The sequence below is a fragment of the Leptonychotes weddellii genome, chromosome 15, assembly GCF_054177405.1.
Source record: "Leptonychotes weddellii isolate Sample4059 chromosome 15, ASM5417740v2, whole genome shotgun sequence".
Taxonomy (NCBI): domain Eukaryota; kingdom Metazoa; phylum Chordata; class Mammalia; order Carnivora; family Phocidae; genus Leptonychotes; species Leptonychotes weddellii.
Genome location: NC_138383.1, coordinates 29,586,157 through 29,611,820, shown reverse-complemented (window position 1 = coordinate 29,611,820; position 25,664 = coordinate 29,586,157). Strand labels below are relative to the sequence as shown.

Here is a 25,664-nt window from a genome sequence, read left to right as displayed (position 1 = left end):
GAGGATCATATGATTCTTGTTCTTTCTTTTGTTAATGTATTGTATCACATTGATTTTGTGGATGTTGAACCAACCTTGCAGCCCAGGGATATGATTTCATGAAGTCTTAATAAGCAATCCTAAAGAATTAAATATTTTGAATGTATTTTACTTCAGAAAAATGACAGTCACTGTAGAAAAATATTAAAAATTTTTTAAAATATTAATACAAAGATCTTAAGAATAAAAACAAAGCCTCATGTGAACCTACAGTAGCAAATTAAAAATCATTTAATAATTAAGTACATAGTAGCAGCATAGTAAGAAGTCATTAATTTCCAATACCCTTATAAAAAGTTTTAAATGACTTATCTAAATTTCAAAAGTCAAGTCATAAAACATCTACTCTTTATGTTGTACCTTTCTTCCATCAATAAATCTCTTTCTCCAACTGGAAGTTTTCCTGGTTCCTGGCCGGTATGCTCTATATACTTTCAGGCCTTAAATAAATTTGGTATAAGATAATTATTTCATATCCATTGAATGGGTAAGGCAAATTACCTGATAAACAATTTCTAACATATATCTCCAAAGCCTTAAGAAATAAACTAGCCAAATAATTTCTCCTTCCTATTATGTAATAATTCTTTATTGTCAGTTTATCTCCCTATCTCTTTCTTTAAGATTTTATTTATTTACTTGACAGAGAGAGAGCACAGAAGCAGGGGGAATGGCAGGCAGAGGAAGAGGGAGAAGCAGGCTTCCTGCAGAGCAGGGAGCCGGATATGGGACTCAATCCCAGGACCCCAAGATCATGACCTGAGCCGAAGGCAGTCGCTTAACCAAGCCACCCAGGCGCCCTCTATCTATCTTTCTATCATAATCAGGGAAATCTTCACATAAAGCAAGGGTGTGTGTACTTCAGATATAGGATTGATTCACTAGCTAATATTTGAGGTTCTGCCATGTGCAAAATACTCTTAACTTCATGTTTTAAGGGCGTCTGGGTGGCTTAGTCAATTGGGCAGCAGACTCTTGATTTCACTTTGGGTTATGGGAAGGAGCCCGGAGTTGGGCTCCACGCTCAGTGCAGTCTGCTTGAGGATCTTTCCCCCTTTCCCTCTGCCCCTCACCCCACTCACGTGCTCTCACTCTCTCAAATAAAAATCTTTAAATGCTTTCACATGTTTTAACTTAGTCTCCAAAACATCTTTTAAAAGTACATTATTACTAATTAAAATGTTCTACCTCCTACTCTATTATAAAGACTGGTGTTTCATTATTTAAAGATTGATTTATTTATTTGAGAGAGAGAGAGAAGGAGAGGGGCAGGGGCAGAGGGACAGGGAGAGAATCCCAAGCAGACTCCTTGCTGAGCGCAGAGCCCGATGTGGGGCTGGATCTCATGACCCTGAGGATCACGACCTGAGCCGAAATCGAGTCAGACACTTAACCAACTGAACCACTCAGGTGCCCCAAGGCTGGTACTTAATTTTTTAGTACTTAATTTTTTAAAAAATCTTTTAAAGATTCTACTGACTTATTTTAGAGAGAGAGTGTGAGCAAGCAGAGAGAGGAGCAGAGAGGGACAGACTCCATGCTGAACCCGACCTGGGGCTTGATCCCACGACCCTGAAATCATGACCTGAACTGAAATCAAGAGTTGGACACTTAACTGACTGAGCCACCCAGGTGCTCCATAAAGGCTGGTACTTATATTCTTGCAATATTATCTTGGTCATAGTTGCTATCTTTGGAGACTCTATACCTGTTTCAATAGTGAGATCACTGCACAAAAATTTTGAAATACCTTTTGGAATCGCTAAATGCTAGTGTCACATCTCTACATAATTCTCAGTTAATGGAAATTTTTAGCTTCAGAGAGAATTAGATTTTGGAGAGAATAAATTAGAGGTTAATATGGATAATACATCAAGGTATGACTAAAAAATATTGTGCTTAATTTTTCTCATGTAGTTTACCAATTCTTCTAAAGGCAATTTTAAGGGTCAAAAAATGTTTTCATTGAAGCACTGTTAAAAATAAATATCTTGCTTCTCAAGTTACTAAGCAGCATATTCAGTTATTCCTTAAAGGTAGATAAAGTGTCATTTCACTTTTTCTACAAAATGGTTTACTTTATTTTAAGCATTCTGGAACAAAAGCAAATGAAAATTGACTCAGTAACATATCAACATATATTTCTTTAAACTACGGATTTTTATTTTATTTTTTTTTTAAGATTTATTTATTTGACAGAGAGAGACACAGTGAGAGAGGGAACACAAGCAGGGGGAATGGGAGAGGGAGAAGCAGGCTTCCTGCGGAGCACGGAGCCCGATGCGGGGCCCGATCCCAGGACCCTGGGACCATGACCTGAGCCAAAGGCAGACGTTCAACGACTGAGCCACCCAGGCACCCCTAAACTATGGATTTTTAAAGCTGCAAGGGATTTACATGATTTTATAGTACTAAATTCCACATTTAAGAGATGAAACTAATTTCTCAAAAGGCATGGTGATTGCCAATGTGACTTAGCAAATTAGTGGCAGAGCCAGGATTAGAGCACAGTCTCTTGTCTTCCCCCTGGTATTCTTTCTACTACCCCACTACCCTTATCTGTGGATTAGGAACTATACCAGAAAGGATAAATGGTTTCACCCTTTTAAAAACAATTTAGAAATTATCTTCTATTCTAGTGTTTATAACTTATTACTCACTGATCAACTAAAGAAAATATATAATACTAGGGATCTAATATATCCTAATCTATAGATGAATTCTTTAACTGGTAAGTTATCAATTCAAATTTCTTTGAACTATGCTTACAGTTGTACTATCTAATGCTATAGAAACAAGCTGTATTCAATCTAAACACCCTCAAAATAAAAGCAAATATATACATATATAATAATAATTCATTTACCCAAATGAATATATAAAATACTTGACTGCTGGGAATTTTGACTTGAAAATAATAAACCACATCCACAACTTGACAACTCATAACATTTCAATTCAAATCACCCACATGAAGCCTAAATGTGCACTGAATAACAATGTTTCTTAGAAAAAGATGAGTGAATATATTTCTGGAATGATGACAGAGAAGTGCATCTTTTATAACCATTATTGATCAGAAGTATAGCTTCATTCACAAATACATAAAAAGTCAAAATTTACAGAAAAATTAGTGAACAATAAGAGAACATTTTTCGGCTGCAGTTACATGTTTGGGTTTACTTATAAAATTTATATATGAAGTTTTCTATCCTGTTTCATAATTATAGCCTTCATGCTAGAACATGTCACTTTTTTCCACAATGATGATGAAGCTAAATAATTAGAATTGAAAATTAGGAGTCATTCATTTGGCATTTTGTAACTTTACATAATTTGCTTAAAATGTGCTTGATTTTGGTTCATCAAAAACAGAAAAATGTAAAGCAATATCAAATAAAAACAGTTTTCTTCTGAATCCTTAATTGCTTATAAGTAGGCAGTTTAATATGGCAATAAACTTTTTAAGAAAACTTTGATTTCTAAAATAATATACTGATTTGAGGTAAATATATAGTGAAACATGACTGAGGTGTGACTGGATTAGACTGCTATTCATTTTTATGTATCAGTATGAAAATAAATGGATGAAAAGGACTATAAAATACAAATATTTATGTGAAATTTAAAGGAAAAGACATATCTTTCAGATTAATTTTAAATTGTTTATAGGTAAAGAAAACTTGTTAGAGGAAAATATTTTGTACGAATCACTTTTGTCAAAACTCAAAAACAATAAAACTTACATTCTGAACATAAGACTTTTTAAAAACTCTAATACCAAAGAATTAAAGTAAAAAATATTTTTAAAATAAAAAACTTATACCATTTACCCAATGTAGAAACTGTCATTAAGCATGACAGCATATATTTATAGTGTTACAGTTAAGTATCATTACCTAACACCAGGGAACACACCTTTATTTTTGGAAGGAGACTGTTTAAACTTCTTTATATCTGTTTCACAAGTTTTCCCCAGTTCCAATTCGTTTATATGAGTTGTTTTTACATTACATTACTACCAAGGTTATCGATTTTACTTTCTTTAATATGCATGAGTCTATTCAACTTTGTGTCTGTGCAATCCTCAGCTTTCATTTCTTGGACTGAATCCACTCCTTTCATAGTTCTAATTTCAAAAAGATCTTCAACTAAAATGCAATTTGAATGATTAGCCAATCTATTGTCTCTATCACTTTCAACTAGATCATTCTTTTCTTCATTTGTATCCATAGGATCATAAAGCTCAGGTGAAAAATAGATAGATTCATCCTCTGCTTCTGTTTCAGAAGCTCTATGTGAAGTGGAAAGTTCAGCTTCTTCACCAACTAGAGACAATTCAGTGTCCGGATCCAGGGCTTCTTCACAGCAGAACAGCTGTTTGGAATCATTTCTTTTAAGAAGATTAGAATCAATCTTTATTGAAGAAATAGTGCTTTCTGACTGAGGGCATGGTCCAAATGATGCGTTTACCGTCAGAGATGAGGACTCACATTTATCAACGAGTGGCAAAACTGTTTTACATCCCTTTTCTGTTTTGAAAGTGGAGACACTAGAGGTACAGTCCTCTGGTGACCTGAACTTAGGTGCTGCAGTCAGAATTTCACCAGTAAGACAATGTCCCAAAGAATTAAAGCTAGACCAGCTAGCTCTCTTTGTCTGTTTGTTGAAGGTTGGGCTTGTGGACCTGGAAATCACAATTTTTTCTGCTTTCACTGCCTGGGCGGACTCTTCCAATAATACAGGATCATCTATGAATACAAAAATTTAAGAGTGTTAATTTTCTGCTCCTAACTAATATAATAATTGTCACATTAACGTAATTTTTGTTAAAAATACTGAAATAACCGTATAGGATCATAATTTAAAGCCCACAATTTAAAGCAAGACTTCCATCTTAGAACATAAAGCACAAAATGTGAACTCTGAAAGGATTCCTAGGTCTCCAGTGATTCTGAGCCCAAGTTATAATGCTGTCTGGTAAACTAGCAAATTCCACACTAGGGACCTCAGTAGTGAATGAAAAAAGGAATAGGAAGAGGGCTGAGTAACGGGGGAAACACACTATAAAAATCTGCCTTGAAAATCCACTAGCCAAGTATTGGGAAAAATTGACCTAGATTAATTCCCTAAAGGAAACGGGCAACCACAAAGACTAAATTATTTGTTTAAAGTTATAAAACTGGTTAGTACTCAGATCCAAACTAGAACTTAGGTTTCCTAATTACCAGTCTAATGGCCTTGAATTCACTATGACATTTATTTTTTATTTATTTTTTATTTATTTTTTTAAAGATTTTATTTATTTATTTGACAGAGAGATACACACCGAGAGAGGCAACACAAGCAGAGGGAGTGGGAGAGGGAGAAGCAGGCCTCCCGCTGAGCATCCAGGAGCCCGATGCGGGGCTCGATCCCAGGACCCTGGGACCATGACCTGAGCCAAAGGCAGACGCTTAACGACTGAGCCACCCAGGCGCCCCTGACATTTATTTTTTAAAAAGCCACCAGACACTATGAAGTAAATATTTAATACTTGATATATTAAATTATCATATATTAGTTAAAACAATTAAAATGATATCCATTGATATAGACCACGGTTTGGCAAACTTCCTCTATAACTGGCCAGACAGTAAAGATTTTAGGCTTTGTGGGTCATATTGTATCTGTTGCAAGTATTGGCATACCTCCTTTTATTGCACTTTGTTAATACTGCATTTTTTACAGATTCAAAGTTTGTGGCAACCCTGAATCAAGCAAGCCTACAAGCAACATTTTTCTAAAAGGATTTGCTCACTTCATGTCTCTGTGTCACATTTTGGTAATTCTCACAGTATTTCAAACATTTTCATTATTATTATATTTGTTATGGTCATCTGTGATCAGTGATCTTTGATGTTATCATTGTAATTGTTTTGGGGCACTGTAAATCACACCCATGTAAGATAGTGAACTTAACAGACAAATGTGTGTGTTCTGACTGCTCCACTGACCAGCTGTTCCCCCATCTCTTGCCCTTTCCTCAGGCCTCCCTATTTCCTGAGACACAACAATATTAAAATTAGGCCAGTTAATAATCCTACAATGGCCTCTAAGTGTCCAAGCAAAAGGAAGAGTCGCATGGTTCTCACTTTATTTATTTTTGTCTCTCACTTTAAATCAAAAGTTAGGAATGATATGGTTAGTGAGGAAGACATGTTGAAACCAAGATAGATCAAAGAGTAATTTTGACTTTCAAGTTTTATTATTTAAGAAATACATTTTTGGGGGCACCTAGGTGGCACAGTCAGTTAAGTGTCTGACTCTTGGTTTCAGCTTAGGTCATGATCTCAGGGTCATGAGATCAAGCACCGCGTCGGGCTCTGTGCTCAACACAGAGTCTGCTTGGGATTCTCTCTCTCCCTCTGCTCCTCCTGCTCGTGTTCTCTGTCTCTCTGAAATAAATAAATCTTTAAAAAAAAGAAATACATTTTTGTAAGGCAACAGCTGCCATAGATAGGATTTCTTTGATGAATCTGGGCAAAAAAACCCTGAAAACCTTCTGGAGAGGATTCACCATTCTAGATGCCAGTAAGAACATTCATGATTCATGGGAAGAGGTCAAAATATTAACATTAAGAGGAGTTTGGAAGTCACCCTCATGGGTGACTTTGAGGGATTCAAGATTTCAGTAGAGATGTGGTAGAAATAGCAAGAGAATTAGAATTAGAAGGGAAGCCTGAAAATGTGATTGAATTTCTGCCATCTCATAACAAAACTTCAATGGAAGAGAAACTGCTTTTTATGCATGAACAAAGAAAGTGGTTTCTTGAGATGAAATCTACTCCTAGTGTAGATGCTGTGAAAATTGTTGAAATGACTACAAAGAATTTAGAATATTACATAAACTTAGCTAATAAAGTAGCAGCAGGGTTTGAGAGAACTGACTCCAATTTTGAAAGAAGTTCTACTTTTGAATAAAATAGTATTGTATGCTATAGAGAGACCATTCGTTAAAGGAACAGTCAATTGATGTGGCAAACTTCACTGTGGTCTTTTTTTAAGAAACTGCTACAGCCACCCCAGCCTTCAGCAAACACCACCCTGATCAGTTAGCAGCCATCGACAATGAGGCATGACCCTCCACCAGCAAAAAGATTGATTTGTTGAAAGCTCAGATGATTAGTATTTTTTAGCAATAAAGTATTTTTAAATTAGGATATATACGTTATTTTTTAAGACATAATGTTATTGCACACTTAAGAGACTACAGTATAATGTAAACATAACTTTTATATGCACTATGAAACAAAAAAATTCATTTGAATTGCTTTATTGTGATATTTGCTTTATTGTGGTGGTCTGGAACCAAACTCGCAATATCTCTGAGGTATGTATGTTCTCAATTATGCTGTTCTAGTGCAAAACATACTATGACTAAACTCTGCTGTTGTGTACCATATGTAACTGAATGGATGTGACTATGTTCCATTAAACTTGATTTACAAAAACAGATGGCCAAATTTGGTCCATAAGCCACAGTTTGCCAATCCCTGACACAGAGTATTATATTCTAATATATATATATATTTTAATATTTATTTATTTATTTACTTGAGAGAGAGTGCATACACAAGTGGAGGGGAGGGGCAGAGGGAGGGGAAAGAATCTCAAGCAGACTCCTTGCTGAGCATGGAGCCCTACGTAGGGCTTGATCTCATGATCCTGAGATCACGACCTGAGCCAAAACCAAGAGTCGGATGCTCAACCAACTGAGCCACCCAGGCACCCCTCTAATATATTTTTAAAAATTATTTTTTTATCATTTAGAATAAATGACTCTCACTTCCCTAAACTAAGAAATTCATGTAAGAGAAGAATCTATAAATTAGACCAATTTTTAATATAGTCTTTAGAAAAACATGTACCATTTGTACAGTATTTTACCATGCTATGATATTTATCATCTTATTAGATCTTTACAGCCCAACCTCAGCGATAGGTATGCAGAGATTCCTTTTTCTATTAAGATTCAAAAAAGTTATGTGACTTGCTCATGGTCACAAAGCTAGGTGGTGGCAAATCTGGTAAGTGGAAAACTGGAAAATATGCTTAGGTCTCTTGACAAAAGTCTGTTCCCATTCCAACACACCACACTATTTCATTATTTTATGATAACACCTTCTATTTCAGACCAACATGTTTAAGGAAATTAATCTATAGCACAATAAATATCATTTCACTAGATATAACAAAAGACTTCTCTATCAAATGTAAATAGGCAAAACTTCTCAAACCTCTCTCCTTTCTGGAGATGATACCTCTTGGTAAAGATGGACTTTTAGTTATTTTAGGACACTGTTGTTCTTGGACACACATTTTTGCTTCACCTTTCCCAGGATTTTCTGGTGCTAGATGACTTGCCGCTTCTGATAAATAAGTTAAACTATTGTCCTTCAAATGGGTCACTTCAAGTGTAGACTCACTGTCCTGTATAAACTTTCTGTCCTCTTTGGATACATCAATGACCTTCTGGTGTTTTTTGGAAAATTCAGCCAAGGACTCCAGTGCACTTTCAAATGTTGAATGGTGCTGAATCTGCTGCCGCACCCATTTAGAAAGTCCTAAGGAAAAAAGTAAACCCCAGGAAGTTATTATGCATTAAGAATACACTTAGATAATTTTTCTAATGAAGTAATCCACATCAATTTAGGATATATAGAATGATTCTCAATATTTTTCCTGCCTAAACATCTTCACATGTACACTCTGCTCATGCATCAGTAACATTTTTCTTTATATGCACTGATTATCAACTGGAGGGAGGAAACAGGCAGTGGGAATAGATTGGAAAGGGAGAAATGTATTATTTGTCAGTTTAGAATAACTGGGGAAATAAGGCAAATTTAATTGCATCATAATTCCCAACAATTATTGCTTATATTTTAATTTTAGGGAAGCTAGAAGTTGTAAACAACACAGTCTTCCATTCCAACTTTCTAATTTTGATTTCTTTCGTGAAAATAAATTTAAGATTCCAATCTCATAGGTTTTTTTGTTGCCCTTCTCCCTCAATTCCAAATATGTCTTAAACTATCCTAGGAATGAAAGGAATAACAATGTTATTAGGGACAAATCATGTCCTGTTTGACTATTTATTATATAATTATTTTTTAATATATAAATAATCAAGTTGTAAGGGATATGATTTGACCTGTGATATGTGAAAACTGTATAACTTTGAACCATATTGACAGTGTAAGGTGTTTTGTTTCATTTCAGAATGAAATTCAAAATCAGATATTTGGACTTTAAGAAAATAAACTCTGCTGGTGTTACTAAAACTATCATCATCTTCTGAAGTAGTTTAAAAAGTCACTATGGTATTTTAAGCTAAAAGAAAAATAAGACAGGGCTTCAAGTTGCAATACATTCATTTCAAATACATTACTTTTTTTTAATGGAGCTTTTCTATATTTAATGCAAATCAAATTGTGTTCTATAGTTAATGCAAACTGAATTTAAACAAAGACTAGCCATCAAAAGGAATTTGTATGTTGTGCTATTATTGTCTAGATAAGAAGACTTCACACTTTTATGAATTTCAGAAAAAGAAAAAACCCATACAGAAATAATGAAAAATTCGTAATTTAAAAAATCTCTCAGGGGTGCCTGGCTGGCTCAGTAGGTGGAGCATGCGACTCTTGGTCTTGGGATTGTAAATTCAAGGCCTACGTTGGGTGTAGAGACTACTTAAAGATAAAATCTTAAAAAAAAAAAAATCCCTCATCAAATCTGAACTATCAGGTAAAAATTTAACTTCAAGATTTTAAAATAAGAAAAACTTGTTTTCAGATTTTGCATTTTTTTTGTTGAAGTATAATTGACAAGAAGAACATTTTAATTTTTTAAAGATTTTATTTTCAAGTAATCTCTACACCCAACGTGGGGCTCAAACTTACAATCCCAAGATCAAGAGTTCTATGTTCTATCTACTGAGTCAGCCAGGTGCCCCTAGAAGAACATTTTAAATAAGCATTTCCCTTAAAGTTCTTTATTTTTGTTTGCTTGGGAAAATAATTATACGGATTAAACATGAAACTTTCTAAAATTGAAAAACTTTAGTATTATAGTCACTTCTTTCATGTTTGGAACTTTCTGTAATCAAAGAAAGCTTTTTCAGTGTAAAATGTCGGGTTGCTTTTGAAAACTCAAAGAATCTGAGCTCCACCTGCTGACTGAACGTAAGCACTTAACATTTTGCTTTGAGTTATGTCTGGACCTAAGCTCAATGGCTTCCTTTACATGGAAAGGGCAGAAAAGAGTGCTTTAATCCAGGTGGATACATTTTAATACCAAACCAAATATAAGGCTCTGTAATAGAAAAAGAGTCCATACCCACAGGTGGCTAATCTGAAAGAAACTTAAAATTTTGTATCTCTTTATCATAGTATGGTATGAACTTTTTAGCTTTAAAGATAATAAAGATGCAAGTATTTCCAACAGTTCTTTAATAACAGATGGATTCCTGGTATTGACTCTAAAGGGACTGTGTGACTGCTGAATAAAAACTCTAGGCACATAGTATTTGTTCATCTGAGTGGGGAAAAAATGACCATCTACTTCATCTTGAGGCCAACAGTGGTGTTTGTGTTTTTTTCTTTTAGAAAATACTAGCTCTAACACGAACTGTAGAACAGCTGAAGCATTTCTAAACAATCAACAAACTTCAGTATAATCTAGAATGAAAGAATGAAGAATCCTAAGCATCCAAAGATGTGCTTATGTGCTTAAATGTAAACTTATTTCTTGGAAAATTCATTCCTGTGAACAGCCTTTTCCCTGACAATACTAAATAAATTATTATTCTGTTACTTAATTAAATCCCACATTCTATGATATTGAAGGATCCTAACTGATTAATACTTTGTTAGTAACTAACCAGATTCTCCTCTATAAAGATTTTTTTGTAAACACATAAGCATTAAAAGGCTAGATTTCCCATCAATGTGAATTTTTCCATGTCTGATCTAATAATTCAAATTCTGTCCAAAATTTTTCTTTAAAACTAGCAGTTATTAAATACCAAAGATTGTTATTAATTCTTACTCTAAGCCCAGCTGAGAATCTTACCAGATATATATCGACTGGGATTACTCCTGAAACGATCATCCACTAGAATAAGAGCTCCCCAATCATTTCTGTGTCGAATACACCTATAAAAAAAATAGGGAGAAAAATCAAACAAAAATGATTTTGAAAAAAAAGCCAACAGGGTGCCTGGGTGGCGCGGTTGATTAAGCATCTGGCTCTTGGTTTCGGCTCAGTTCGTGATCTCAGGGTCATGACATCGAGCCCCATACCAGGCTCTACCCTCGGTGTGGAATCTGCTTGAGAGTCTTTCTCCCTCTTTCATTCCTAAGATAACCATATGTTCTTATGGTACATTATTCTTTTTATAGATTGTTGGATTTGGTTTGCTAAAAAATTTTTTAATTTTAAAAATTATTCAAGGGGTGCCTGGGTGGCTCAGTTGGTTAAGTGTCCGACTCTTGATTTCAGCTCAGATCATGATCTCAGGGTTGGGAGACTGAGGCTTGCGACAGGCTCTGTGCTCAGTGGGGAGTCTGCTTGGGATTCTCTCCCTTGAGACCTCCCTCTCCTTCTGCCCCTCCTCCCCATGTAATCTCTCTAAAATAATAAATAAATCTTTAAAAATTATTAAAAAAAATTTTAAGTGTACAATTTGGTGATTTTTAGTACATTTACAAAGTTGTGCAACCTACACCACTATCTAGCACACATTTTTATGTTACCAAAAAGAAACCCAGTGTCCACTAGTCACTCCCAATTATCCAATTACTCCCCCTATTCTCTGGCAATCATGAATATATTTTCTGTCTCTTTAATTTGCCTATTTTGGAAATTTCATGTAACTGGAATCATGCAACATATGGCATATTGTGTCTGGCTTCTTTCACTTAGCATGATGCTTTCAAGGCTACTTCCATTGTGTATCAGTACTTCATTCCTTTTTACAGCTGAATAATATTCCATCGTATTTATCCATTCATAAGTTAATGGGCATTTGGGTTGTCTCCACCTTTTGGCTATTGTGAATAATGCTGCTATGAACATTTGGGTACAAATTCTCATATGAATCCAATTAGGAGTGGTATTGCTGGGTTGTACAGAATTCAATGTTTAACTTTTTGAGGAACTGCCACACTTTTTTCCCCAAGCACTTGCACAATTATACATTTCTGCCAGCTTTGTGTGAGATTTCCTATTTCTCCATACCCTCATCAACACTTGTTATTATCCATCTTTTTCATTATATGTACTCTAGGAAGTGTGAAGTGTCATTTCACTGTGGTTTTAATTTGCATTTCCTTATTAAGTAGTGATATTGAGCATCTTTTCATGTGCCACTTGTAGATATGTTTTGGAGAAATGCTTATTCAAATTATTGGTCCATTTTTAAATTGCATTATTTATCTTCTTATTGTTGAATTATAAGAGTTCTTTATATATTCTGGATACTACACCCTTATCAGACACACTTTTTGCAAATATTTTCTCCCGTGTAAATTCTTTTCCATGTTTTAGTAGTGTTCTTTGAAGAACAAAAGTTTTAACTTTGACAAAGCCCAATTTATCTAATTTTTTTAGTTGTGCTATTGATGTCAGATTTAAGAAACTATTGCCTAATCCAAGGACAAGAAGATTTACACCTCGTTAGTCTTTGACCCATCTTGAATTAACTTTTGTATATGGTGTGAAGAAGGGGACTACCTTCATTCTTTCGCATGTGGATATCCAGTTATCCCAACACCATCTGTTAAAAAAGATTTTTTTCCCTATTGAACTGTCTTGGCACATTTTTGGGGGTGGGGAGGCTTAAACAATAGGAATTTATTTCTCACATTTCTTGAGGCTGGGAAGTACAAGAAAGAGGTGTGAAATGATTTAGTTCCCTGGTAAGGCTCTCCTCCTGGCTTGCAGATATTAGCCATCTCACTGTGTCCTCACGTGGGTGGGGGTGAGACGAGGGAGAGGAAGAGAGAGACAAGTTCTCTGGTGTCTCTTCTGATAAGGGCACTAATCCCATCATGAGGGCCCCAACTGCATAACCTCATCTAAACCTAATTACCTTCCTAAGGCCTCATCTCCAAATAGCATTACATTGGGGATTAGGGCTTTAACATATGAATTTGAGAGGGGCACAATTCAGTCCATGGCAGGAAGTAAGAAAACTATATAGTATATGAGAAGGTACTAAGTATTAAGGAAAAAAATAAAAAGGGAAAGAGAATAGGGAATGTTGGTAGGGGGTGCTAAATTTTAAACACGGTGATATTGAGCACTGAGAAAATATCATTTGAATACAGATTCTTCACAGGTAAGGGGATGAGCTGTGTATATATATGGAAGGGAAATATTCTAGCAGAGAGAAATGCAAGTGCAAGGACCCTGGAGAAAGAGCTTACCTGACATAGTCAGAGAACAGCAAGAAGCACAGTATACCTTCTTCAGTGTGGCCTCTTCTCTCCCTTTAGTTGTGGAGTTTGTTCTGTCAGTCCTCAGGTTGATTTCTGGGGTATTTAAGATGATTTGGTAGTTATCTAGTTGTCTTCATGAGATGAGACAAGCCTAGGGTCCTCCTACTCCTCCACCATCTTCTTCTCCCTCTGTCTTGGCACTTTTGTCAAAAATCAACTCACTGTAAATATGGGAGTTTGTTTCTGGACCTTCAATTCTACCCCCTTGTTCTATATGTCTATATTTTGCCATTACAACACAGTCTCGATTATTGTAGCACTGCAATAAGCTTGAGGTTGAGAACTGCCAGTTCTCCAATTTTGTTCTTTTTCAAGATTTTTGTGACTATTCTTAGTTTCCTTCAATTTCCATGTAAATTTTAGGATCAGCTTCTCAATTTCTGCAAGAAATCCAGCTGGTTGTTTGGGATTGCAGTAAATCTCTGCAGATCAATTTGGGGAAATGTTGTTATCTTAACAATAAGTCTTCCAATCCATGAAATTCTTCCATTTATTTAAAAATTTCTTTCAACAATATTTTGTAACTTTCAGTGTACAAATCTTGCATTTCTTTTGTTAAAGTTACTCCTAAGTAACTTATTCTTTTTGATGCTATTGCAAATGAAAATTTTTAAATTTATTTTTATTGAAATATAGTTGATACACAATTTTACATTAGTTTCAGGTTTACAACATAGTGATTTAAAAAGTCTATATGCTATACTATGCTTATGACAAATGTAGCTACTTTTTGTCACCATACAACACTATTACAATATGTAAATGGATTTCTTAATTTCATTTTTGGATTTATTCCCTCTGTACACAAAGTGATTGATTTTTGTATACTGAATGTTTCTTGTAACTTACACTGAACTTATTTTATCATGAAAATGTGTTAGGTATTGCCAAATGCTTTTTTCTCCTCTTGAGATCACATGGTTTTTGTATTTTATTCTATTAATATGGCATATTACATTGATTGATTTTAGTTGGACCAACAAAATTGGTTGGATGTTGAACCAACCTTGCAATCCCGGGATAAATCCTACTTGGTCATTGTGTATAATCCTTTAGTAAGTTGCTGGATTCAGTTTTCTACTTTTCTGTTGAGAATTTTTGCATCTATACCCATAAGAGATATTGCTGTGTAATTTTCCTTTCTTGTGATGTCTTTGATTGGTTTTGGTAACAGGCAATGCTGGCCTCTAGAATACGATGATACGTGTTTGCCCTTCTATTTTTCATATGTTTGTAAAGGACTGGTGTTAATTCTTTAAATATTTGCTAGAACTCATCAATGAAGGCATTTGGTCCTGAGCTTTCCTTTGTGGGAAATCTTCTGATTACTAATTCTTCTATCTCTTTACTTTTATAGATCTATTCAGATCTTTTTCTTGCTGTGTCAGTTTCAGTAGCTTGTGTTTTTCTATGAATTTGTCCATCCTATCTAAGTTATGCAATTTGCTGTGAAACAATTGCTCAAGGCATTCTCTTATAATGCTTTATATTTCTATAAGGTTGGAAGCAACATCCCCTCTTTCATTCCTAATTTTAGTAATTTAAATCCTTTTTGTATTTTCTCTTGGTCAGTCTAGTTAAAGGTTGTCAATTTTCTTTATCTTCTCAAAGAACTTTTGTTATCCTTATTTTTTTTCTACTGAACATTTTTTTTTTTTAAGATTTTATTTATTCATTTGAGAGAGAGAGAGAGCACAACCAGGGGGAGAGGCAGAGGGAGAAGCAGACTCCTCACTGAGCTCGGAGCCTGACGTGGGCCTCAATCCAGGACCTGGAGATCATGACCTGAGCCGAAGGCAGACGCTTAACCATCTGAGCCACCCAGGTGCCCCTCTACTGAATCTTCTATTCTCTCTCCTTTATTTCCACTCAGGTATCTGTTATCACTTTGATCTGCTTGCCTTGTGCTTGGCTTGCCCTTCTTTTTCTTTCTTTTTAAAATTTTTTAAAACTTTATTTTATTTATTCATGAGAGACAGAGAGAGAGAGAGTGGCAGAGGGAGAAGCAGGCTCCCCATAGAGCAGGGAGCCCAATGTGAGACTTGATCCCAGGACCCTGGGATCATGACCTGAGCTGAAGGCAGCCACTTAATCAACTGAGCCACCCAGGCACCCCTTGCCCTTCTTTTTCTAATTCCTGAAGGTAGGAGGTTAGATTATTGATTGGATTTTTCTTAAAAAAAAAAAAAAAAAAAAAAAATATATATATATATATATATAGGCATTTACAACTATAAATTTCTCTATGAGCAATGCTTTCATTGTCTCTTCAAAATTTTGGTACACTGTGTTTTCATTTTCACTCATCACAAGGTATTTTCTAGTTTCTCTTATGATTTCTTCTTGGATCCACTGGTTAAGAATGTGTTCCTTAATTTCCACATATTTATGAGTTTCCCATTTTTTCTCCTGTTATAGATTCCCAGTTTCCTTCCACTGAGATCAGAAAAAATACTTTCTATGATTTTAGCCATTTAAAATTTCTTGAAGACTGATTTTGTAGACTAACATATAGTCTATCCTGAAGAATATGCCACATGCACCTAAGGAGGGTGGAGTGTAATAGATGTGTTAGGTTTATAACCACTGGGTTATAGTGTTCAAGATTCACATTTTTTGATTTTCTTCCTAACTGTTCTATTATTGAAAGTAGGGTAATAAAGTATCCAACTATTAACTGTTGAATTGTCTATTTCTGACAGTTTTTGCTACATACGATTTAGGGTCCTTTTGTTAGTTGCATATATGTGTATGTGTTGCATAGTTGAATGTTACATATTCTTGATGAAGTGAAAATTTATTATAGAATATTTATTGTCTCAGGATGGCTGGGTGGCTCAGTCAGTGAAGCGTCTGCCTTTGGCTCAGGTCATGATCTCAGGGTCCTGGGATCAAGTCCTGCATCAGGCTCCTTGCTCAGCAGGGAGCCTGCGTCTCCCTCTGCCTGCTGTTCACTCTCTCTCTCTGACAAATAAATAAAATCTTTTTAAAAAGGAATATTTATTGTCTCTATTAACAATTTTTGTCTTAAAGTCTATTTTGTCTGATACCAGTATAATTAACCAGCTTGCTTTTGTTTACTGTTTGCATAGTAAGTCTTTTCCTATCTGTGTACCTTAATCTGTGTGTGTGTGTGCGCGCGTGTGCTTAACTACAGTATTTCTCTTAGAGGCAGCATATAGATGGGTCATGTTTTTTTAAAAAATCAGGGTTGTGGGATGGAGCCCTCAGTGCAGAGTCTGCTTGGGATTCTCTCCCCCTCTCCCAGCCCTTCCTGCTTGTGCTCTCTCTCTCTAAAATAAATAAATAAAGATTTATTTATCAGAGAGAGAGGGAGAATCCTCAAGCAGAATCCTCGCTGAGCGCGGAGCCTAACGTGGGGCTCCGCCCCAGGACCCCGAGATCATGACCTGAGCTGAAATCAAGAGTCAGATGCTTAACCGACTGAGCCACACTGGCACCCCCTGTGCGTAATAGGTATTTTTATGTATCATGTTAATTTCTTGTCATTTCTTACCATTTTGAGTTATTTTCTTTGTGGCTGCTTTAATTAACACTTGTACTTACAACAATCTTATGTGGATTAATACCAACTTAATTTCAATAGTATACAAAAATGTTGCTCCTATATAATTCTGTTCGTTCCCCCCTCATCTTTGTGTTATTACTGTAATATAAATTACCTCTTTATACATCGTATGCCTGTACAGAAAAGAGGTAACAGCATGCCAAACTGCTTATTCCCAAAGAGGCCTGCATACAAGGTAGACTCGGTGTTTAGAAACTTAGATTTCAGGAGGGTTCCAATCATTGACTTATAAAAGATGCTCCCTGTGTTTAAAATGTTTGTGCAAACAATGATTAATGCTGAACACCTGCTTTGTTTCTAAGAGGTTGGACTTTGGGGAAGTGCTAGGCAGAGGCTGTCTATCTGAACAGCCCCAAATAAAAACACTGGGTCCTGAGTCTTTATGAGCTCCCCTAATTGGCAATATCTCAAACATGTTACCACAGTCATTGCTGGGGAATTAAGTGCGTTCCATATGACTCCACTGAGAGAGGAGGCTTGGAAGCTTTTGCCTGCTTTCCCCTAGACTTTGCTCATGTGCCTATTCTCTTTGCTGATTTTGCTTTGTATTCCTTCAATGTAATAAATCCTATATGTGCATACAACTATATGATGAATGTATTCCTGCTCCTAGTAAATTACTGAACCTGTGGTGGTTTAGGGCACCCCCAAGACAATGCTTATCACCACATATTTAAAATGATTGCTTTATGCAGTTGCTTTAAAAATCAAATAGGATAAAAAGAGTATAAAATACATTTATATTGTTTTTTATATTTCTATGAAAATCCCTTTCAGATGCTCTTTATCTCTTTATATGGATACGTGACTGCCTTTGGATATGTGTTTTTTCATTTCAACCCGAAAAGGATCACCTGTAGTATTTTTCTCTTTTTTTTTTTGATTTGGGAGTAGAACAAGTTTTCTAGACATTAATTCTCTCGTTTTTGTTTATTTGGGAATGTCTTACTTTCTCCTTCATTTTTGAAGGATAGTTTTGTTAGATATAGTAGACTTGGTTGACAGTCTTTTTCTTTAAATATGTCAGTTCATTGCCTTCTGCTCTCCATAGTTTTCAGTAAGAAATATGCTAAAATTATTGAGGATGTCTTATGAGGAGTTGTTTTTCTCTTGCTGTTTTCTAGATTCTCTTTGTCTTTTAGCAGTTTGATTATGACATGTCTACATATCTTTGATTTTAAATTACTTCGAATTTGCTGGTTTTCTTAGATGTGCAGATTAATGTTTTTCATCAAATTTGGGAAGTTTCCAGCCTTTATTTCTTCAACTAATCTTTCTGTTCCTTTCTCTCTCATCTCTCCTTCTAAGACTCCCATTATGTGAGCATTGGTATGCTTGATGGGGTCTTATAGGTCCCTGAAGCTATGTTCATTATTCTTCATTCTTTTCCTTTCTATTCCTCAGACTGGATAATCTCAGTTGAGTTACCTTTAAGTGAACTGATTCTTCTTCCTGCTCAAAACTGCTGTTGAGTCACTCTAATGAATTTTTCATTTCAGTTACTGGAATTTTCAAACCCGGAATTTCCATTAAGTTCTTTTAAAAAATTCTAATTACTGATTCTATCTTCTTTTAAAAATTTCTATTTGGTGATATATCATTTTCATAGTTTCCTATAGTTTTTTTTTTTTTTTAAAGATTTTATTTATTTATTTGAGAGAGAGAATGAGAGAGAGAGCGCATGAGAGGGGGGAGGGTCAGAGGCAGAAACAGACTCCCCGCCGAGCAGGGAGCCCGATGCGGGACTCGATCCAGGGACTCCAGGATCATGACCTGAGCCGAAGGCAGTCGCTTAACCAACTGAGCCACCCAGGCGCCCTCATAGTTTCCTATAGTTCTTTAGACATATTTTCCTTAGTTCTTTGGCTATATTTAAAATAACTTTATACACTAACTACAATGTCTGGACTACCTTAGGGACACTTTCTATTGATTGCTTTTTCCCATGTGTATGGGACATCCATTCTTCTTTCTTTGATGTCATAATTTTTGTTGAAAAAAGTACATTTTAAATAATACAATGTGGCAACTGTACAATTCAGATTCTTCCCTCTGCTCAAGGATTTTTGTTGTTGCTGGTGTGACTTTCTAAAGATAATTCTTTTAAAGTCTGTTTTCTGTCATGTGTGACCATTGCTAGATCAGCTTAGTAGTCAGTTAATGACTAGGCAAAGATTTCCTTAAACATTTGTAACCAATATATGTCTAATTTGCCAAGAGGCTTTCCACATGTTTTCAACATGCTTTCGATCCTCAGCCAGGCAGGTAACAAACAACTTTGCCATAGTCTCCTCTTCCTGCTTCAACAGAGCCTCAAGGTCAACCAGAGGTGAGAACTTAGGGGCTTCTCAGGTCTTTCCTGAGCATGTGCACATCCCTGGTTATATGCACCATTGTACATACAGGCACGGCCCACTAAAGTCCTAGGAATATGTCAGAACTTTTAAAGCCCCCTATGTATATCTCATTTCCCAGCTTTTCCCGGTAAGCTATTTAGTTAGCTTATTATTTGGCCCAAATTTAGTCATCATCTCAGGATGTTGGGAAATTAAACATTACTTGCCTGGGTGAGCTCCTAGCCAGGTCATATAAAGATAGCCTTGTGAATAGGGTCTTCCAGGAAATCACCAGACAGGTTCCATAATGACAATTCTCAAGGAGTAAGTTCCAGCCCTTTGGGTGGCTGGCAGATTACTGGCTTTCACCATGATTTAAAACTGTGAACTTGAAGAGAGGGAATGGGAACTGGGCAAATGAAAATCCCACAACATTCACTGTTCTTAATGAGATTCAGCAATTTTCATGAATAAATATTTCCTGGAATGTTGTAAACTGGTTAATTTACAGTTCTGAAAAAGTTGATTCTAATTATTTAGCCTGTTTTCTCATTCCTTTGTTAGAGAATTTTCAGAGGTCTTTACTCTGTCATTTTTGTGCATCTCACCCAATTTGTTAATACTTTGTTAAGATTATTTTCACCTATGTTTTTGACAGATATTAGTCTGTAGTTTTCTTTCTTGTTTTTATATTGTCTTCTTTTAGTTTTAGTAGGATAGTGCTGGCCTCATAAAATGAATTGGGAAGGGTTCTATCATCTATTTTTAAGATTTTATTTATTTGAGAGACAGAGAGAGGGAGAGAGAGAATGGGGGGGCAGAGGAAGAGGGAGAAACAGACTCCCCACTTAGCAGGGAGCCCATTGCGGGGCTCAATCCCAGGACCCTGAGATCATGACCTGAGCCAAAGGCAGATGCTTAACCAACTAAGCCACCTAGGTGGGTAAAATATAACAATTTTCTAGAAGAGATCAAATGGAATTGGTGCTATTTCTTCTTTATTTTTTTTTAAAGATTTTATTTATTTGACAGAGAGAGAGAGATAGTGAGAGCAGGAACACAAGCAGGGGTAGTGGGAGAGGGAGAAGCAGGCTTCCCACTAAGCAGGGAGCCCGATGCGGGACTCAATCCCAGGACCCTGGGATCATGACCTGAGCCGAAGGCAGACTCTTTAACAACTGAGCCACCCAGGCGCCCTGCTATTTCTTCTTTAAATGTTTGGTAATATTTGCCAGTGAACCCATCTAGGTGATTTTTTTCAAACTACAAATTTTCTTTACTAGACAGAGGATTGACTATTCAGGTTATCTTTTTCATCTTCAGTGAGTTTGGTACTTTGTGGGTTTGAGGGAATTAGTCTATTTCACCTAAGTTGTTGAATGTATGCATATAGTATAGTTTTTTCCATATTATCTTTTTAACATCTGCAGGGTATATAGTAATATGACTTCTTTTATTCCAGAGATTGATAATTTGTGGCTTCCCTTTTTTCTTTGTCAGTTACCTAGAGATTTACCAATTCTATTTATCTTTTTAAACTCAATTTTTTAGGGGCACCTGGATGGTGCAGTCAGTTGAGCATCTAGAGTCTTGGTTTCAGCTCAGGTCATGATCTCAGGGACCTGAGATCAAGCCCTGCGTTGGGCTCCACACTCAGCAGGGAGTCTGCTTGAGATTCTCTCTCTTTCTCCCTCAGCCCCTCCCACTTGTGCTTGCTCTCTCTCTCAAATAAATAAATCTAAAAAAATAAAATCAATTTTTTAATTCTTAGTTTCACTGATTTCGTTTTCAAATTCATTGATTTATACTCTTATCTTTATTATTTCCTTTTTTGTTTGCTTTATATTTATTTTGCTTTTCTTTTCCTACCTTAAGGTAGAAGCTTATTGATTTGAGACCTTTCTTCTTTTTGAAAATAAGCATTTAATGATAGAAATTTCCCACTGGGCACTGCTATAGATGCAGCTCACATAGTTAGATACATTTTCATTTTTGATTAGCTCAAAATATCTTCTAATTTTCCTAAGACTTTCTGCTTTATCTATGGATTATTTAGAAGTATAGTTTTTTAAAAATGATTTATTTATTAATTTGAGAGGGGGAGGGGCATAGGAAGAGGGAGAAAGAGTCTTAAGCAGACTCTGCACTGAGTGTGTGGTTGGACACAGGGCTCGATCTGATGACCCTGAGATCATAACCTGAGCTGAAACCAAGAGTCAGATGCCCAACTGACTATGCCACCCAGGTGCCACTAGAAGTAGGGTTTTAATATGATTTTACTCGTATGTGGAATTTAAGAAAATGGATGAATATATGGGAGGGGGAAACAGAGAGAGGAGGAAACAAATCATGAGAGACTCTTAACTGTAGAGAATAAACTGAGGATTGATAGAGGGAGGAGGGTGGGGGATGGGATAGATGGATGATGGGTATTAAGGAGGGCATTTGTTATGATGAGCACTGGGTGTTATATGTAAATGATGAACCTCTAAACTCTACTCCTGAAGCCAAATTTGAACTGTAGGTCAACTAATTATAATTTAAATTAAAAAATTTTAAAAAATTAAAATTACTAGATATGTACTATAAAAAATGTTTTAATTTCCAAGTATTTTTTTTTCTGTCAAATATTACTGATTTCTAACTTAATTGTTTAATTACATTTTGGTCAGAGAACACATTAGGATTTCAATTCTTTTAAAAAATGTACAGTTTAGGGCGCCTGGGTGGCTCAGTTGGTTAAGCGACTGCCTTCGGCTCAGGTCACGATCCTGGAGTCCCGGGATCGAGTCCCGCATCGGGCTCCCTGCTCAGCAGGGAGTCTGCTTCTCCCTCTGACCCTCCCCCCTCTCATGCTCTCTCTATCTCATTCTCTCTCTCAAATAAAAAAAATAAAAATAAATAAATAAAAAATGTACAGTTTATCATCCAGGATATGGTCTATATTGATAAATGTTCCTTATGCACTTGGAAAAACATTTATTCTAACATTGTTGCATGGAGTGCTCTATGTCAATTCAATCCAGCTGGGTAATAACATTCAAGTCTTCTGTATCTTTATTGGTTTTCTGTCTACTCCTTCTATCTATTAATGAGAGAGGAAATGAAATCTTCAACTATACTTGCAGACTTATCTATTTCTCTATTCAGATTTGTTATTGCATCATATATTTTGAAGCTCTGTTTTTAGGTGCATACACATTAAGGATTGTTGTATCTTATTGGCAAATTGACCCTTTCATCATTTTATAATTTTCATTTTTAATACTCCACTAATACTCTTTCTCTGAACTCTACTTTGTCTGATATTAATAAAGTTACTCCAGAAAGTTCACTTGTACTTTGAATTCTAGTCTTCTTCCCAAATCTGTCTGCCACTATTTACTTTTCACAGTACTCAAATAGCTGTTCCATGCATTCTGTCTAGGTTTTTAAGACAGTAGTATGCTTACTCCATCTTATTTAGAGTTGAAACCTCCTATTTTTTAAAAGTTAATTTTAACTTTGTAAATTTTAATTTTTAAATACACAAGCATAGTTTAAAAATCAAATAGTAATACAGTAGTTTTAATTAAAAAAAAAAAACAGAATTCTTTTACCTATGTATACCTTATCTCCAATTCCCAATCCTCAGAAACAATTCCCTTAAATTTATTATAGTTCTACTCATTTACCTCCATGTTCTAAATAACTTTTAGAACTACTACTACTTCTTGATTTTTAACCTTTAGACATTATGTATGGATTCTTCCTATAGAAGATGTTTCTTCTCTTATACCACTGATACTCCATCACCTCTTCATTTTCCTGATAGTTATACCACAATTCTTATGTAATCAATATTCAGTGGATAACCATTTACAGGTGTTATATTGTACACTATGATTACATTTTCTTTCTCATACAAGACTTTTGTTCTGCCCTAGAGTTAATAACTGTCTCTCTCCCTTTTTGCTTTTCTATGTATTCTATCATTAATTCCTAAACTTTGCCACCGCTGTAAAAGTTCTTCTAAGTACGGTCAAAATCCATCTTCAGAAACCAATCTAGACTAACTACTATGGAAGTCATCCCAGAGCTTCCCTTCCTAATTTGAGAATTCTCTTTTCCTCTATTCTGGGTTGGAACTCCAGTTTCCTGCAACTTTGATATTCCTCTGTCTGAATTTTCTCTTATTTGATGAAGCATATCCTCCAGTAGCATCCTGAGAAGGTGTGCATTTAAAGCTAATGTTTTAGGTCCTTTTTTTTTTTAAAGATTTATTTATTTATTTATCAGAGAGAAAGAGGGAGGGAGAGAGAGTGAGCATGAACAGGGGGAGTGGCAGGCAGAGGGAGAGGCAGGTTCCCTGCTGAGCAAGGAGCCTGATACGGGACTCGATTACAGGACCCTGCGATCATGACCTGAGCCGAAGGCAAATGCTTAACCGACTGAGCCACCCAGGTGTCCCTAATGTTTTAGGTCCTTTGCATATTGAAGGCTTTATTCTATCTTATAGCTTATTGATCGTTTGAGTTGTATAAACTTCAATTGCAAGTCAAAATTTCCCTCAAAAATTTGAAGATAATTTAAAACTGTCTTCTATCTTCTAATGTTGATTTTTAAGGAGTCTCTCAATTGTGATTTCATGTCTTTTGTATGAGACCTGTTTTCTTCTCTCTGGAACGTTCTAGGACTTTTTCTTTATCTCAGGTACTTTGAAACTGCACAGTGAGGTACTTTGTAGCTTTTCTCCCTTTACTGGTGCTTGGGTGGGCCCCCTTAATCAGGAAATTATGCCCTTCAATTCTGAGCATTTTTCTTGAATTATTTCTTTGATAGGTTTAAGTTCTTCCATATTTTCTTTCTTCTATTATTTTCTTCTTCTGTATTTTCTCTGGTCTCTTCCTACAGATCTCCTTTTTATCAGAAATTGCCTCTTGCATACTGATCTTTAAATTTTCTTTGTTATTTTGACCTAGGAAATTTCCATTTTATCTTCTGAGCCTAATTCTGCATTTAAAGTTTGCTATCATGTTAATGCCCGGAAACTTTTCTTAAAATAAATCTGTTCTTATTTCATGGAGGAAGTATTTTACCCTCTATGGATAAGGGGTTGGCTAACTAAGCCCACACAGGAAATCTGGTCCATATTTTGTTTTTGTACAGCCTGCAAGGCAGGAATGATATTCACATTTTCAGAGGTCAAAAGAAAAATAAAGAATATGGGTGCAGAACTGGACATGGCCCAAAAAACCTAAAATATGTATTGTCCACTTCTTTACAGAAAGAGTTTGACCAACCTCTGTTCTATTGTACAGAGACTTGACCAAAAAGAACAGCCAACCTCTGTTCTAATGCACTGTTTCTGTTGTCTACAAGTTCTTCCACCCTGTTTTTGTTTTGTTGGTATAGTCTTGATATTGTTTTGGTATTTTTCATATTACAGACTTTTTTTGATTATCTGGTGATGACTCTTTGCACTTACATAAGAGTGAAGTATGAAAACGTTGATTGGTAGCTCTGCCAACATGGGGTATGGCTTACATAGTGGGAAGCTGTGCCAGAGTAAGGTACTTTGGGAGGCACAGGACCACTTTGCTACTATCTGTAGGTCTTTACTCATGAGGTAATTAGTATCTCTAGATAGGAATACTGTACTTTCCTGCCTTGGAGATATAAGATTGATTATAAGCCTATGCAGAGCTGAGAAGAAAAGGGGGACAGAGTTCTCACATTCCATAAACAGACTTTTCTTAACCCCCATCTTTAATACATCCTTAGCTATACCTGGAGTTGAAGAACATATAAACTCTCTAATACAATCTCTCCAGAGAGTAAATTTGAGTAGGGAGGGGGGCTGTCTACTTACAGTAACTTGCAATCAATTATTTTGTGATTAATCCTACTTTAAATGATACTTTAGAGTGCCCCCACATCCCAAGTTTTTCCGTGCCTGAATCTGAAGAATCTTGTTGACTTTCACAACAGCTTTCTTTTGCCTGCTAAGTCACTCAATCATTCATCTGTTCTTCAGTGATCAAAATTTGCTGACATCTCATCTGGTAGCATTCCCTCTCCCACTCTTTTTAACTTTGTAGTTTTGGCATTTTTATCATTTTTATTCCTTTAGTTTTGTGGAATTTTGAGAGGGGTGAAGATTAATATAAATGTTTG

The 25,664-nt window shown here is 35.7% G+C and overlaps 1 protein-coding gene across 1 annotated transcript in view; it reads right to left on the bottom strand.

The window, feature by feature from the left end:
* Positions 1–1,286: 1,286 nt before the first annotated feature.
* BRIP1 (BRCA1 interacting DNA helicase 1) overlaps positions 1,287–25,664 on the bottom strand; it is a 157,750-nt gene continuing 133,372 nt past the window's right edge. The window contains exons 19-21 of the mRNA XM_081805975.1: positions 11,155–11,237; positions 8,319–8,645; positions 1,287–4,790 (exon numbers count right to left, since the gene is read on the bottom strand). Coding sequence (XP_081662101.1) covers positions 4,045–4,790; positions 8,319–8,645; positions 11,155–11,237 — 1,156 coding nt within the window. The 3' untranslated portion in view covers positions 1,287–4,044. The remainder of the gene's footprint in view (positions 4,791–8,318; positions 8,646–11,154; positions 11,238–25,664) is intronic.